Source organism: Physella acuta, unplaced genomic scaffold, assembly GCF_028476545.2.
Source record: "Physella acuta isolate Inbredline_101_S28 unplaced genomic scaffold, ASM2847654v3 ptg000421l, whole genome shotgun sequence".
In the NCBI taxonomy this organism is placed as follows: domain Eukaryota; kingdom Metazoa; phylum Mollusca; class Gastropoda; family Physidae; genus Physella; species Physella acuta.
In genome coordinates, this window is record NW_026731940.1 from 939476 (window position 1) to 956420 (window position 16945).

Consider the following 16945-nt stretch of genomic DNA (forward strand, 5'->3'; position numbering starts at 1 on the left):
TGCCTTCGGGAGGGAGGGAGGGGCTTAGTTGGTCGGCATTTTGGAATGACTATGTAAACATTGTCGAAGATCGCCGAGTTGTCCCTCTTGTCGGCCTAGAGATTCCCCTTTCGGACACTCGAGAAGGATCACTCCCTCCAGCTCTCTGGGCCCACTTCCTATCTCTCCAGCCCCTTGTTATCATCATAAAGAAGTCGGCAATATCCTGCTCTCCCAGCAAGCTCCTGAGTCCCCCAAGTGATGACCTTAAATAGCCCTAGTCTACTCGATGAAAAGCACCCGTGTCCAGGTCTATGGCGATGGTGGCGGTGGGGGTGATACGACAACGCCAACACCTAACCCGGGAGTATCTCGACAGTTAACGGTGAGTGCTGTTCACCGGGTCTCGAGCGTCCTTGTCGGACCAGACGATAGAGTCCAGGGTACCCTCACAGCCAATTGTTCCTGGTCTCTTCGTTTTTCGGAACATATTCATTCCTCATTTTTTAGATTTCTTTTTGGTTTCGTTTTCTTCTGGGGATGTATAAAACTTAAGATTGATCTTTTATGAATTGTGGTTGGATTTATTATTACTTAGCTAATACATTGACTAATACATCTATATGACTTTAGTGTATATTTTACACACACGTATAAACATGTTTTAAAAGACACAGGGATTTTTAGATTACTAAATGCCGTCTGATTTGTTTTTGTTATAATAGTTCCGTTTTCACCAGGAACGTTTCAGCTCATTGTCTTACTAATTTAGCAAGTATTGTATAGACCACTTGTATAAAATAGCTAACAAAACCTCTTTAGTAAGTGACTGTCAGGATGACTTGAATGTGGTCTGTCGGCAAAAAGGGACCTCATGTCGGGATGTAAAGGCTAGACAAACAAAGATACATCAACCAAAAAATGGAAGCCACTGGGTTTTCTTTCCCTCCGTGAACCAACAAGTTTGCCTCGCCTTCAGATCGGGAAACAAAAAAAAAAAGAATTCCTACCAGACGTATCGAATCGTAGCCCCCCTTCTTGGACTCCTGGAGTTGTTGAAAGAAGGGTTGAAAAACGCTCGCCTGTCAATCATTACCTCAAGTGATCTTTCACTTTCTCCGTGTGAATGAGGCGACAAGAAAAGCAGTAAATACAATCTTTGTGGCCGATAAACGCTGGGTGAACCAGGGGTTAGACCGCACCAGGAACGGGTCCATCAATGAGGGAGTAGCCGTCACTCGGAGAAGAGCTTTTTCATTAACTATTCACTGCGACATAATCTTTACAAATCGTTACTCTTGTATTCAAGACGTTTCAATTTATTTATCATTTTTGTCCGTATTTCTATGATTCGCATAAATAGTTAGGTTTGTGAATAATGGCGTTCTATAATTAATTAATGACAAGCTTTGCCGGCTTCAATTGGGTGTAGACGAACGAATCGTGGCAGACGGGTATAGACTAGTTGTGTCGGATCGGGGTACTAGACCGTAGGTTAGGGGAACTGTCCCTGTTTAGTTAGGTAAACAACCAACGGTTAATACATCTAAATTTTTTAATTTGGCTAGTGTGTGTAAAAAAAAACACAATATACCTAAAACAAAAAATTTACAGAAAATGCTACGACTAACACACCTAAATTGTTACCTTTGGCTGTTGTGGTAACAGACAACCAACACACATACAACATTACCTTTAGTATGTGAAAGCCTGGACAGTGGCCAGTCGCCTATTTCCTTCAGCCCGCGTTCTTCTGTCTTTAACATTGGATTCGTTCCCTAAATTACAACCCAGAATATGTGATCGAGAGACGCAACAGTGTGTTGTTTCTATTCAAAGTGCTTCACCTCACTAATACAGGCATAAGTGATTGGGGGTGCTCATACTTCTACTTTCGTTTTGGTTGTAGATAGACTAGATATATTTGTCTGATTTTCACGTAACGTTTTCGATATACTTTAAAAAAAAACTCAATATCTTGTTGACATTGCCTACATTTGAAACGCTGTTGAAGAGAAGTGTCAGTACATCCTAAAGACAACTCGCCTGTATTGTGGCGAGCAAGGCTAGCAGAGCTATGTTTGTCCCCTCCACGGGAGGTTAAGCCTGCTGCAGCATCCGGGGAAATTGGAATGCACCTCCATTGTCACCCGAGGGGGGCTGACATCTTTAGAGTGGGGTGTTGTTGCTGTAAAGCCAAAACACACACGCTGTCAGCGCTCCCACTTACCCGTGGTTCGTTGCAACAGGAGCGTCACAATCTGCTGACACGTCGCTGTAATCGTTTCTGCCCCCACCCCCATACCAAAAACACACAAAAATATTTACTTTCCATGCTGGTAAAACACGCTTTGATTTTGATGTGGTTTCAAATGGTTCTGGTACTCATATATATCATATTATCATATAACGTGATTCATTATAATTTTAAACGTATACATATAATTTCCCGCCCCCTTTACTTGCAATTAGATTTTTTATCCGAAAATATTGAGAAAGCTTACCTTTCAATTTGAACATAACTTTAATAAGGAACAAGATGTCAGTGGAATAAATGAACAATTTAGAAGAAGAATCTGATTTAAGCTGTATTTTGGCGATTTTTACCACGTTTTCTTTAACTTGCTTTCTCTGTGTGTTTATTTATTTATTTGTTTGTCTTTCCAATCCAATCTTGCGATCGAAATTTCTGGCACTTCCCAGTTAGCTAGCGCGCTGAAATTTTCAGGGAAGCTTTCTTTTGGATGACCATTGAATATTCAATTGTTATTATTACTAAATTGATCAATGGAAACATTTTATTGAGCATTTTAGACCGCTATATAATCTATATATATAATTCTCCTCTGCTAGCCATTACAAAAAAAAAACCAGCGACGCGTACCTCGCGCGCAGTGAAGCGAACGATCACATGTCGCCACAGGCTTAGGGGCAGAGAATTTAGCTTGAACCGAGTTTAAACTTACAGGAGGTAGGCCAGTTTGGGGGAGACGATATGGTCGAGTGGTTGGGCACACGATTGCTATCCCACTCGACACGGGTTCAAATCTATGTGTTCTAGTCAGTAACGTATTCAAACAACGTGTTTTTTACGAGTTGTCTTTTTACGAGTTGTCTTTTTACGAGTTGTCTTTTTACGAGTTGTCTTCGTTTACCCAAAAAAAGTGAAAAGATAAAATCGATAGCAAGATTTTAATGCAAACAAACAGACAAAGACTAAAAAGTAGAAAATAATAATCATTAAAAAAGTTTTTAAAAACCCACGTTTTCTGATTGAACTAAAAAGTAGAAAATAAATGCTATAGGCCCTACATCACAATAATGCAAGCGATCACTCTACTATAAGCGAGCAAAAACGTGGGGCGCCGTGATTTTCTTACAGTTTCTAATACTGTTGACTCTCTACAAGCTCCCTAATAAAAGTCAATAGTATTATCTAATCAATAGTAATATAACTTTTACTTCGGCGCCCCACGTTTTTGATCGCTTATAGTAGAGTGATCGCTTGCATTATTGTGATGTAGGGCCTATAGCATTTATTATTGCATGAACATTTTTAGTTCACGCCATGGTCTATACATTTAACACACCTCTAGGCCACATACTATTCATTTGACACAAATCTAAATAGTATAGCAATTAGTGGCGTCACGGTGTATATATACACATTTTTAATACCGTTTTATCACTCGAATAAGTTAACTGGACTAAACATTGTATCGCAATAAAATTAGCTGTTTTTTTTTCTCCTTTAGGTCCACTTTATTCTCCCCACGTGTGTCCGGTACACTCCCCTCCACCCTCACGTGGTGTCCGCTTTACTCCCTCTTCTCCTCGTACATTAGCCGACATGCATCTTGTATTTCACACTTCATTTCTTCCTTTTAGAAGAAAAAAATCTCATTCTCGTAACGTTTTCAACAAATGGCAAATTAAAAATATGAGTAGAGCTAATTATGTTCTAAAGAAATGTTTCATTGTGGCTACAGCGTTTGGTTCTGCTCAGTGGTGTAAGACAATTGCCTGAGATTTCAAGTTATTATCAAACGCCCTTTTTTATATTATTTCTTTATATTAAGGCTTTTTGTAAAAAACCTTTTTCAGCTTGCCAGGATTTTTTCAAACACGAGCCAGCGAGTACATTTCCGGTGCGTATCGCTATGAGCAACCACAGCGGTGTGTGTCTATCGTTCAGTTCATAGACGTGGGGAGGGGGGGGGGGGGGAGTGGGATTTGCTGGGATTGCGAGGAGATTTGTCCTCGTAATACTGCATGCAGAGACGTTCCCCGGCTGAATAGACACCACGGCTACACGGAGCATGGAAGGCAATTAGCCGGCATTGTCCGGAGACAGCGGCACCGTAATCTTTGAGAGGAGTAGCGTACCATTATCATTGAGCCCGTAATCTTTAAATGCAGCGTGCAGCTTTAACCTTTTCGCTGAGAGCGGTTTGTCTGCGTAAGGTGAGGAAAGGGGAGGGGGTGGGGGTGGACTGGGGGGGGGGGGGTGGAGACACAATACCGTTGTCCCATTACTGCGATCAAGGCTGGCGCCGATACGTTTATTCTTTTAAAGTCCGGCTAATCAGCCGGGGAGCCGCTCAATGCCGGGGATCGGGCTCGGGGTCTTAAGACTGTCTACATGCGAGTGGGGTCTGACCTTGGAGGGCTTTTATCCTGGGTTCAAGAGATCTGCGCATGCGTAATACATGCGTTTGGTGTGTGTTTTATAAACGAAAGCGGTTTAATCTCGGTGGTTGTGTGTTAAAAACCTCAAATGGGAGCGAATGTGTGATCACTCCTTACTCTCTCTGTGACACGTGACCCAAGTGCTGACCTGGAGAAGGGGGGGAGGATGTCCTCACCCCGACACGAGCCAAACTTCACACACGTCCAGCCCAATTAAAGCAATCAATGCGCTCGAGTTGTATTAATGGAACAAGTTAATTATTTCAGCAGGGTGGGGAGTGAAACAAACGACTTTACCGTGTTAGCTGGTGTCTAAAGCATTCATCGTCTGGACGTAGACTCTGTGATTTGTCGGCCATCTTGCTCTAAGTGTTTTGTCTCGTCTATTTTGTTCTTTACCTCAAGGTTAACTGACTAAAGGACTCGAGTGTGTATACAATCCTATAGAAATTAAAAGTACATGTGTGATTAGAATGTCTCAAAATGTTAATGGATCACAATCAATAATGGCATTGGCCTAGAAAAGTCTCAAAGTGTGCTTTATTATTATTATTTTTAAATCTTTGCCAGTATAGTCAAAACATTACTAAAAAAAAACTTGGTTGTATAAGGTTTATTAGGTCTATGTCAACAATAATGTGAAAAAAAGCCTCCGTGCCTACTGTTGTTAACGTTGTTGAATAAATTGAAATTGACCGCCTCCTTCTCATCTACCATTACTTCAGTGTCTAGATGTCGACTTTATGCTTGAACAACATTTCCCAAGCTACACCAGAGTTTTGAGTTCCCAAGGTGAAACTTCTCTGTAATTAGTTGCAGGAGTTTGTGTTGGGTTTACTGGAACAAACTGCGTTGTCTACATTCATTAGATGTTCACTGTCTATACTATAAAGCATTCGTTGATTCTATTCATTATCTTTTCTTCCTCAGGTGGGTACGGTGGTCAAGGTGGGAATAAAAGCTACGGAGGACAGAACAGTTACAGTGGTCAGAACAGCTACGGTGGTCAGAACAGTTATGGTCACCGCGGTGGTGCAGGGGGTGGTGCTTCAAACAGGGACAGGCGCGGGGGGTACCGGGGAGGACAAGACAGCTATAGTTACAGGTGAGTTCTACTTTTTAGCGCAATTTCCATACTGGACAATTGCGATTATTAGCTCGTCATTTCTGGTGATGGATGGATGTGTGTCCGCAGCTTTAAGTCGTATCTCCTCCTCAACGAAGCAATATCGAGGACTAGTTCCAAAAGCAAATATGTTAAGCAAGTTCCAAGGATGATTGTGGGCCAAAAAAATTCCCGGAATTCCTTCCTGGATTTCCCGGAAAAGCCAAAAAAACTCGAAAAAATGCAGTTTTTGGCCCATATCGCGGCAACCAGACCACTTAGCGACTTGAGACATTTACCAATCGATTCCTGCCATAATTTAGAACAATATTGCCGAAGAAAGTTTTCAAAAATATCCTTTCGTTCGGTTACAAAAAATTAATTAAGGAAATTGCGCTTAAATTGTCACTAGACTTTTTATTAACTTGTTTTCTTAGAATCAAAGCTTATCAAAACCTTTTTTCTTTGAGTATTTAGAATTTTCTAAAACTTTGTATGTTGTGATAAGATATTTAGTTGACCTGTAGTTTTTCTCCCCCCAAGAACTAGACTTTAGCGCCTGCTGTGAGGGTGTGAGGCAAGCATTCCTAACATGTTTTTTATTTAATCGCCGCGTCTCTGCAAGCCGTCTAGACATGCGCATTAGTCGGGTTTAAATATCCCAGCACCAGTCGAGTCAGTTCAAGCAGGGGATTTGTGATACATTTTATTTTTTCAACAAGCGGGGACCCGGGTCATCCAATGATTAACCTGCTTCTAACTTAATCTTTTATTAAATTGACCCGCGCGTTTGACAGTAAATTATAACATCCAGAATCATGTTTAGTACACCTGGGAATTAAATTAGCCGCATGTTTAAATTCATAATACCAGGACGCTAATGCCGATGAATGTGTACCAAGATTACATGACAGTCTTATACAAGCATGGACTAGAGAGACGAACGTTAGAATCATATACCAAGGACACGGGTCATTGGTCAAAGGGACCAGCGCACGTGTGCACACGTCACACATTGCGTCACTGGGGGGGGGGGTGAAACAGACCGAGGGGGAGGAGACTCCCCGACGACAGCATGTGAAAACGTCACCATCACTCCACCTCCTTCCCTCCCTTTGACCTCCACCCCCGGGCTCATTATACCACCGTCACGCCACCGTCCGCAATGCGCAGCAGCGGGGCTCGAACGGGATTTCCCCCCGCATTGTGCCCCGGCCCCCCGGTGGGTCCAGGGGCTAGCTGTATTGTGCGGCGACAAATTCCCGACCCCCACGACATCGCTGACACACCGAAGCACGTATTCAGTCGGCGGGCTCTTCCCCTCCCCCCCTCCACCTGATATGACGGCTTTTCAAGTGCGACACACCCCTGTTCCCTTTCTCCCTGCATTTATTCAATCTGCAACACCAATCTAAGAAATATCTTTTTATTTCCCCCCTCTGTTGGGTATTTGAAACGTAGTGGTAGGTGAATGATGAGGCACATCCCGCCCAGACCACGGGGTAGGATCCTCCTACTACCATTGACTGCCCGTGTCCAGCTTTGGTGCTCGCATTTAGAGTTGGCCCTCATGGGGCTGGCTCAAGTGCTTCACACACCTGTAACGCCGGTGGCTCTTTTACCTTGGATCATACCTGGGGGTCTTATTCGAGCCCCACCCCCCCCCCTCTCAGCCCGTCACCCCCGGTGATTTACTCATTAAGAAAGCCGAGCCGGGAGAGATGATGCTGACGAGAGGCTTGAAGACCTCATCAACCACCATGCCCTAAACAGCCGGCGTGGAGAAGGAGAAATGAACAATACATACCGAGGGCAGCTAACGTTTCGGGTTCACTGATCCGGCTGTAAAAAAAAAAAAAATGGGCACTCCTCCCCTCCCTCCCACCCCACACCCAGTGTTCCGTGACAGTTGAGTTGTAAGTAAAGATACAAAGTCAGAGCTTTGTCCTACACGTCCCCTCCCTCCCCCTCGTCTCTCCGACATCTTGTCCGTGAACCGTGACAACGGGAGTTTGACAGGTTAGAAGTTTGAATGTAGTGCCGGTGTTCTGCTGAATAGAACTGACTTGCTATTACGGCCAGGGCTTTGTAAGCTTTGACAGATGTATGAGATAAGCTTTGGTGGCTTTAATTTTTTGTCTTGTAGTAGGCAATTTAGTTGCTGACGGTGAAAGTAATTAAAGTAGGGGTAGTCGTACCTGAAATCATGGTGTCAGTCGGCACGTAGGTACAGTAGGAAGTATACAGGTGACTAGAGGCTGTTAGCTGGACTGCTAACACGCAAGTCTCGAGTTCGAATCCGGGTTCAAGTCAGTATACCGTCCCTGAGTCCATCCAACTCTGATGGGTACCTAACTCACGTTAGGGAAAGTAAAGGCGGCTGGGCATAGTGCTGACCCCACTATCTCTTTATATGCCGAGGTCACAGAAACAAATGAACTCGACTTCTCTTGCCGTCAGGTTTGAAAGGGAAACTTTACTTTTGTAAACTTCAGAGATTTAGTCCAGTATCGGCACCGGATGAAAACTGTTGCCATTGTTGCTGTTGGATTGATATTTTGCTACTGACCACCCACACACCGCTCCCGTAAAGTAGTGGTCAGCAGGAGGCGACTCCCTGTGTTTCTTCACTGACCATCGCTTGGTTTGATGCTCCCTCCCACATCCGCCTTTTTATCGCGTCAGTTCGTGGTCACCGCCTCACCTGAATTGAATGGTCAGATTGTGTTTGGGTTTCAAACCACGGCAGTTCCTGGGTGTCTAAATGGTGCAGCCAATGTGGCAGAAATAAAATAGAAATGAAAGGAATGTATTGTCTGAATATAAAAAAATATGAACATCTCTCAATTTGTAAATGCCAGATAACTCTTGCATTTTATTTACTTTTTTAAATTTATAAATCTTTTTTTTCTCCAAATTTTTTTTCAACTTCCTTTTTTATTTCTTTGTACTTGAGTAAATTTTACAATCATAGGCCAAACGGATTTTTACTTTTCAGCACATCACAACCAAGACAGAGTAGCTATGGCAACCAAACCAGCTCCTACGGGAGCCAATCCAGCAGAGGCCAGCAGTATGAAAGTGATGAGAGTGTGTACCAGTCCTACCCCGCAGCTCCACAGCAGGACAGAGGGTACCCTGCGTCAAGGGTGAGTACTTGGATGCACACCTTGCACACACATGGGTACCACACACACACACACACACACACATCTTGACTAGCATTTTAATTTTAATGACAAATAACCTCTCCTGTGTAAATGTAGCTGTTAATGTTTTTTGTGTTAAACAGTTAAGGACAATATCTTGTAATTTAAATTCTTTGGTAATATTTTAAAATGTAAACTTAAAAAAGAACCAAAAACGTTTAAAAAACCCAAAATAAAACATTATGGCCTTTCTGTAAAAAGTTAAGTACACTTTTAACCTTACGGCACATGGGACAGGTGAAGTAGATCTCACAGATTTCAGTGACCTCTGTATATGAAGGGATAGTGTGGTCAGCAGTATATTTTTGTCCCTAACATTTGAGCTGGGTGCATTCGGACGTTGTACCATCTCGAGCTCAGGATCCGAACTTTAGACTTTTGGGTTAGCAATTGAACGCTCTTACATTTGACCACACTGTCTCATGGGCTCTCTGTACAATGACCTTTTTACTTTTGATTAGTTTTTATTTACTTTAAAATGTCTGTTTTTTTTTACCCAGAGTTATGACGCCAGCAGGGGCAGACAACAACCAGACCACGCCCACAGAGAAAGATACAGACCATACTAGGGACCGTCTCCTTCTGTCACCCATTAAATTTCATTTTTCAATGTATTTTTTTAATAGGAATTAAACTGTATCAAGATTCCCATGTTGCATACTAGTGTAATTATATAACAATAAGTCTTAAGTGACATTTACAGGTCAGCAATAATCTCAGAAATGTATGCTAAATCAGGTTAATTAATCATACACATAAAAAACATAAATGTGTGGAAATTTAATAAATTAAAATGTTTAAAAATCTGGTATGTTGATAAGGAAGGTAGATGTCCTCTACTGTTGTATTGTTGATTACCTCATTGTATTCAAGCTTATGGCATTGTAGACACTGAATGATTTATGTCATGGATTTTTTTATAACATTGTCATGGTTTTTAGGGGGTGAGGATTGATTTATAGTAGCTACCTTGGATGAATGGAAATGTAAATAATAACCTTAGTGTCTGGATTGTTTGTAACATTGTAACTTTCAGTGTCACTGTAACATTTGTCTCCTGGATAATTTCTGTTGGCATTTAGATTCTGCAAGTACCAAGCATTTGAAATATTTTTTGTGTGTTTTTCTATGGTGTATTACAGTATTTTATGTTAAGAATAAAAAAAAAGTGCATTGGGCACGGAGAGGGGAGGTGGTGGATAGCTTCATTTTTCAGTGGTGCTGTTTTCTACCAGGTGTGATGTTAGTGAACCATAGGTCGATGCCCCTTGATTAATTGTAACATTTTTGTCATGTAGATGTCAATGATTTCTGAAATGTTGGTTCATTGGAAATAAACAATTTTTAACAGGCACATTGTATTTTTTCCTTGCTACAAACTACAACTATAATAAATATGTGTAGAGAGAGAGGGGGTAGATTCTTATATGCACCTACTTCATCGAGGCTTTCACATTCAAGCCTGCGACTGAGATTGGCTTTAAAAGTGGATGTTTTTTTTTTGTATGATTAAAAAAAACTACTTCAATATATTTTGTTACATAACTGTGACTTTTAATAATCTAAAAGTACTGATTAAGTCGCGTTTTTTTTTAAAAAAAGTTAGGGCTCATATTTTTATAGCCCTAAAGAAGAACTGCTTCAAATTTCTTGTATATAAGGACTAATGCCTTCATTGAAATAAATGATAAAAATGCAACTTGTTTTTTTTTTCTTCTTCTGTATCTTGTTTTTTAATGAATATCTGCAGAATAGCCTACTTGTCTGAATTATCAATGTTTTGTTCCCCTTGCTTTCATCACTTTGATTTTATTTGGAGTGTCTACTTGACTGTCACGTCACCACTCTAGATTAATTTTTTTTTTCCTTAACTCACTGTCGGAGAAAAATGGGAGTTTCCCGGTCACCAATAGCATTAGCTCTTGTTGATTCCCTGTATTGTGTTGAATCGTTGGACGCGCGCACGTAGTCTCCACGCCGGCAGGTAAGGACCCGGCTAGATGCACTTCATAATCTCCAAGCGGTTTCAACATCTCCGCCGCAAACGCTTTGTAGCGGTTGTTACGTCACTCGTCGGACGCTGACCCGTCGACGCGCTGTATTCTTCCGCGGCTCAAACCTCCCGCGGTGATGGGTCGAGGAAAGAGTGCGGTATTGTTTATTAGTGGGGGACGATTTGAATTTACGGGAAATAGATTTTTTGTTTTAAATGGAGGTTTAACTCAATCAAAGATAAGAAATTGAACTTAAAAAAAAACTGGTGCAAGGTAAAACGCTTGAAAAGATGAAAGGAAATTTTTATCTACATCGTGAGTTAAGTGAAGTTCCATTTTCAAATCTGACGGTCTATAGGGCAAGTGAAGTAGAGTTCACTTACTAAGAGATAGTGTGGTCAGCACTATGCCCAGCCACCTTTACTAACGTGAGTTAGGTACCGATCAGAGTTGGGTGGACTCAGGAACGGTCTACTGACTTGAACCCGGTTTCGAACTCGAGACTTACGGGTTTGCAGCCCATCTCTCTACCGCTAGACCACTCATTCCCTAGCGTTAGGTTAGACGTGACTACTATACATGTCGACCAGTGTTTCTTTCAGACAATTTTTTTCTCGGAGGTGGGGGGGGGGCGAACTAAAATAACCGGGGGGGGGGCAGCAGATACTACTAAAAGTATATTTTTTCAATATCAATTGTATTTCGAAATGAAGACTGAAAGAAACTCCGATGTAGACCAAGTTAACCAAGTTTCGTTTTAATGGCACTGTGAGGTACTAGGCGTTGAGGTTGTCGGATCTCGTTAAAATTTAAAAAAAAAAGATTACAAAATTACAAAAAAAAAGATGAAATTGATGATGATTATTGTTGCATAGATTATGCTATTAAAAAAAAGAAATCTTTCTTCATTTCTGGTTGCAATTTATATTTGAATATCATTGCATTTCTATTCATGTTAAAAATTAATTTAACTTTCATTTTGTAATACAAATTTCACCTTAAAAGGATATTTACAACATACATTTCCTTTGTGTGAAAGACAGCTATAATATATTGAAATCGTTCCTTAATCTGTTGTGTAAATCCATGATTATCCGTCAGTGGAATAAATGCTTTTCATTGGTTCAATTTTATCCCTCTCACACGAGCAGAAGCAAAACAACTCGGTGTGGAAATCTTATCGGGCCCTCTTTAATTTTATTGGATTTGTTTTTGTGCAATATAATTATGTGGTATCGCGCGAAATGGAAATTAATTCGCTGTTTGAAATATAACTTCTAAATTTACAAACAATTTGACTGCTGACCCGAAAGTCTCGAGTTCGAATCAGGGTTCAAGTCCACCCAGCTCTGATGGGTACCTGATTCACGTGTAGGTTTGACGAAACTTACAAATACTATGGCTGTAGTGTGCCTTGTGAAAGTGATGCGTGGTTTGTGTTGTGTTGTTTTGGAAAGTGTGTCTGTTTTATGATGTGTCTGGACGTCTTTTTAGACTGACGTATATGTGTAGTGATGTGGTTATGTGTCTCGACGTGTGTCTGTGTAATATGCTTGGTAATTTGTACCTTTGTAGTGGTGTATGTTGGCTATGTGTCTGTAAAGTTGTGTGTTGGGACGTGTGTCTGTGTAATATGCTGGGTAATTTGTACCTTTGTAGTGGTGTATGTTGGCTATGTGTCTGTGAAGTTGTGCGTGGCTATGTGTCTGTAAAGTTGTGTGTGGCTATGTGTCTGTGAAGTTGTGTGTGGCTATGTGTCTGTGAAGTTGTTTGTTGGGACATGTGTCTGTGTCATATGCTGGGTAATTTGTACCTTTGTAGTTGTGTATGTTGGCTATGTGTCTGTGTAGTTGTGTGTCGGGACGTGTGTCGTGTAGTGATGTCTCTGGATGTGCGTTGGTCTGACGTGTGTCCAAACAGGGAAAAATCCACAGGAGTCCCGTCCGTACACCCCCCCCCCCCCCCGGAAGACAGAACGTCGCTGTCAACCAAGTTGATGAAGAGAGCGACGAGGGAAACAAGAAAAGCGATCACAGAATGCCGTTTGCTCGGGCTGCAAAGAATCCAAACGCGATTCGATCCACCGTCCCTCGTCTTCAATCCCCCCCCCCCCTCCCATCCCAACCCACCTCCCACCCCCCAACCAACTTTCTCAAGAGTCCTTCAGACGTTCGTCAGAGGGGGCCGAGGGGACTGCATCCTAGGGGTCAAGAAGATGGTTGTCATAGTGACGTGGGACTCGAGGATATCGGGGCCTATTCAGCTGGAAGTCTTCAAATAAACTCGCGCACGCATGCGCCGCTTGCTAAAACAAAGATTGCGTTTCCTTCCGGTGTGGAGGTGAACGAACAGGGACACCGCCTCTGTCGTCGTCGCTTTGTAGGAGAAATCCTTTTTTCTTGTTTCTTCTCTATTTTTGTTTTCTTTTTTTTTGTTTTGTTCCGCGGACAAGGCAGATAATTTGGTCTTTTACTTTGTCCACTCATCCCTGATTTCTAGGGTTTATTTTCTCTTTGTTTTCATTTCTCTAACAACAAAAGCTTTTTGAAAATTCTTCTCAATGTGTCTGAGGTACCTGAGGTAAAAACGAAATAAAATGGAACTACTTTTTTTACTATATATATATATATATATATATATATATATATATATATATATATATATATATATATATATATATATATATATATATATATATATATATATATATATATATATATATATATATATATATATATATATATATATATATATATATACTTTTAATTTTGAAATATGTCGCTAGTAGCTTACACGCCGCCCCCCTCTTGCCCCCCCCCCCCAAATAAGTAGAAATAATTTATATAATATCATGGGATGCTTCTAATGTGGTGGCTTCTTTCAGATGAAACAAAAAAAAATATTTCCGTTACTGTCTTTACTGTAGTCTTCTTATCATCACACGCGTCATTTAAAATTTTAAACATAGCCTGTTATTGAAACGATGACCGACCGACCCCCCCCCCCCTCGGGGTTCACCCCAAAGCTGGACAGAGACGCGACACTGGTCATCTAATGAGATCTGATGGCCCGTCCCCAACTGATTGTCTGTCAATGTAAACGGCAGAGGGGGTGGGGGGGGGGGGGGTGAATCCCCCGGACCCTAATGATAGTTTGACCTTTCCACTAAATCAATTGGTAACATCAAGTCCTGCGATCTGATTGGTCCGTGTCCTTCTGTTTGATGGCACGTGGATTATCAATCACGCAAATACTAATTACAGTTCGAGTTGCATTATCTGCTCAATGGCTTTAATGAAGTTTATAGTTCAGACGCTTTCGTGAACAATGTCGCGGTGATGAAGAAGGATTGCATAGTCTCAAAGAATCTGCATTTCTAAGATTTTTTTAAACTAATTTTTCAAATAGGTCTAAGTGTTGTAAGACATTTTCGGTACGAACTAAGCTTATGGTGGACAATAAATAGCCTGAATACCGCCAGACTTTTGTAAAGTTTGGGATGGACAATAATTAGCCTGGGTACCTTAAGACTTTTGTTAAAGTTTGGGATGAACAATAAATAGCCTGGGTACCTTAAGACTTTTGGTAAAGTTTGGGATGGACAATAATTAGCCTGGGTACAGTAAGACTTTTGGTAAAGTTTGAGATGGACAGTAATTAGCCTGGGTACCGTAAGACTTTTGGTAAAGTTTGGGATGGACAATAATTAGCCTGGGTACAGTAAGACTTTTGGTAAAGTTTGAGATGGACAGTAATTAGCCTGGGTACCGTAAGACTTTTGGTAAAGTTTGGGATGGTAAATAAATAGCCTGCGTGCCTTAAGACTTTTGGTACTAGCTAAACGTGGGATGGACAATAAATAGCCTAGGTGCCGTAAGACTTCTGGTACAAAACAGCTTGGAATGGACAGAAACAATGAACACCATCGTATACAAAACTGGCATTTCATTGCTTATAGTTGTATACAAAATACGGATCATTTCTAAATTTAATTGCCTTACAACGCGGTTCGCTTTCTTGAAGATGTAGGGTTACGGTGAAAAATCGATTCGTTGATCAGGATATCATTGTTTTCCATTCCTTATTTTAGATAAATGCTCCTATACTGTGTTCAAATATTCTGTTATTTTACTAGCTTGTCGAGATGTTAACATTTTTTTTAACTAGACCAACTATAACCCGAGTTCACCTGTCCTAATTTATGAATATGCACAGTTAGGGAGACAAATTAAAACTGCTCATGATGTCGAAAGTGTGTAGACTTTTAAAATAACCACACAATGGCAAAAAATACAGCATCGATGATTAACCACTATTTAAATATAGATGGCTACGTTTCAGGGTAGAAACATTTGTTTTTGTTGCCGCTGTTGTTGCTGTTACGATTGTTTTGATGTTGTGGTTGCTGTTGCTGTTGTTAAATTGTTATTGATGTGTGTTTCTCTCTTAAAAAAACGAAGAATTTTATTTAATGTGAAATAATTCCTTAACCAACAGTCGAGTTTACTGCAAAATAAAAAGATTTACAATTCACCATTCACTTTTTTTTTTTTTTTTTTTAGAAATTGTGAAGTGCTACTTCACCGATCTCCCACCTGTTAAAAGCTACCCGAAAAACAGTTGTGAATAGTCCGCAGCTATTGTATCATTGCGCCGGGACGATTAACACCGACCCCGGATCGCCGTGCGAGAAAATCACTAAGCTCATCATTAGAGAGGAAAACATGCGCGCATTCCGCGTCCGTGCCGAAATAGGGCTACTAAAAGCGTTACAGCAAATATGCTTCAACGGACGATTGGCCTAATTAACTAGCAAGGGAGTACCTTGTCCCCGGGCCGCGGGCCCCGGGCCTGGCCGTTTGTTCAGCCGTGGAGGAGAAGTGCTCTTGAAGCGTCCACCAGCTCGGAGGTAGCAAAGATTGGATCAGACACCGCTCAGGGCCCTGGGAAGCGCTCCCCTCGAGTTGACCACCGCGAGAAACACATTTTTCGTTCTCAGAGGCGGAAAAACTTGAAAGAGATAACACGGCTCTTCTTGAGGTTCCTGGGGAAAATTGAATCCCAGTTTTTAAAAATCAATTCTTTTAATTGATAGTTTTAGTCATGTGAATATTTTATTTTAAAACCCGGCTGATAATGAAGAAATAAAAAAAAAAAAACTATTAACGTATAATTGAATGACCGACTTTTCTTTGTATACTCGATGTATCAAAACTAACTCATAGAACTGTCTTAGTTTTCTTTCTCGAAACAATAGCAACGGGGAATCATTTTTTTGGGAGCGCTAGACCAGTTCTTTAAGATGTAAACGTATGAATATAAGAAAAATCGTTCAGAAATTTAATTTTGATTTAAGTACAAACAACAACGAAAAACTCGACATCTTGATCGGGTGGCAAATGAAAATGAACCAATTTACATCCATGTTTAAAAAATAGACCACGTGTTTTTAAATTAAATTATTTTATTTTACGCTTTTGAGAAAAGATTGATTGCCGTTCCCAGGAAAAAAACTCGGTGGGCCCACAAGAACGCCGCTGTCAAGTCCTACTATACTTTGATTTTTTTTTAATTAATGTTTTGGTATATTACAATTTTTACCGTTTTTATTCCTTCCTCTGCAACACATTAATTTAATTTGTATACTGTCTCTGACACCAGTAGAGCACCAAGCTGTTTTTAAAATGTTAACTTGCTCACATGATATAATGCCGGAAGAATAATCTGACATTGCCGGAGTCGGGTATAACGTCCATCAGGCAGAGAGCTATGGAGTATTCAGACAAATCTTTGCTCGTTGTCATTTTTCTTCCTTCTGTACATTTATTGTAGCATTGAATTTGATTTTTTGACCACTACTTTCAGTATCCATAAACCTAGGTCAATATATATATATATATATATATATATATATATATATATATATATAAAAGAAGTATTTTGTATATCTTTTTTTTAAATGTATAAAC

At 40.7% G+C, this 16945-nt stretch overlaps 1 protein-coding gene across 1 annotated transcript in view; it reads left to right on the plus strand.

Moving 5' to 3' along the window:
- LOC131942734 (5'-3' exoribonuclease 2) overlaps nt 1-10332 on the plus strand; it is a 40124-nt gene extending 29792 nt beyond the window's left edge. The window contains exons 31-33 of the mRNA XM_059302655.1: nt 5599-5773; nt 8772-8922; nt 9483-10332. Coding sequence (XP_059158638.1) covers nt 5599-5773; nt 8772-8922; nt 9483-9551 — 395 coding nt within the window. The 3' untranslated portion in view covers nt 9552-10332. The remainder of the gene's footprint in view (nt 1-5598; nt 5774-8771; nt 8923-9482) is intronic.
- Nucleotides 10333-16945: the final 6613 nt, after the last annotated feature.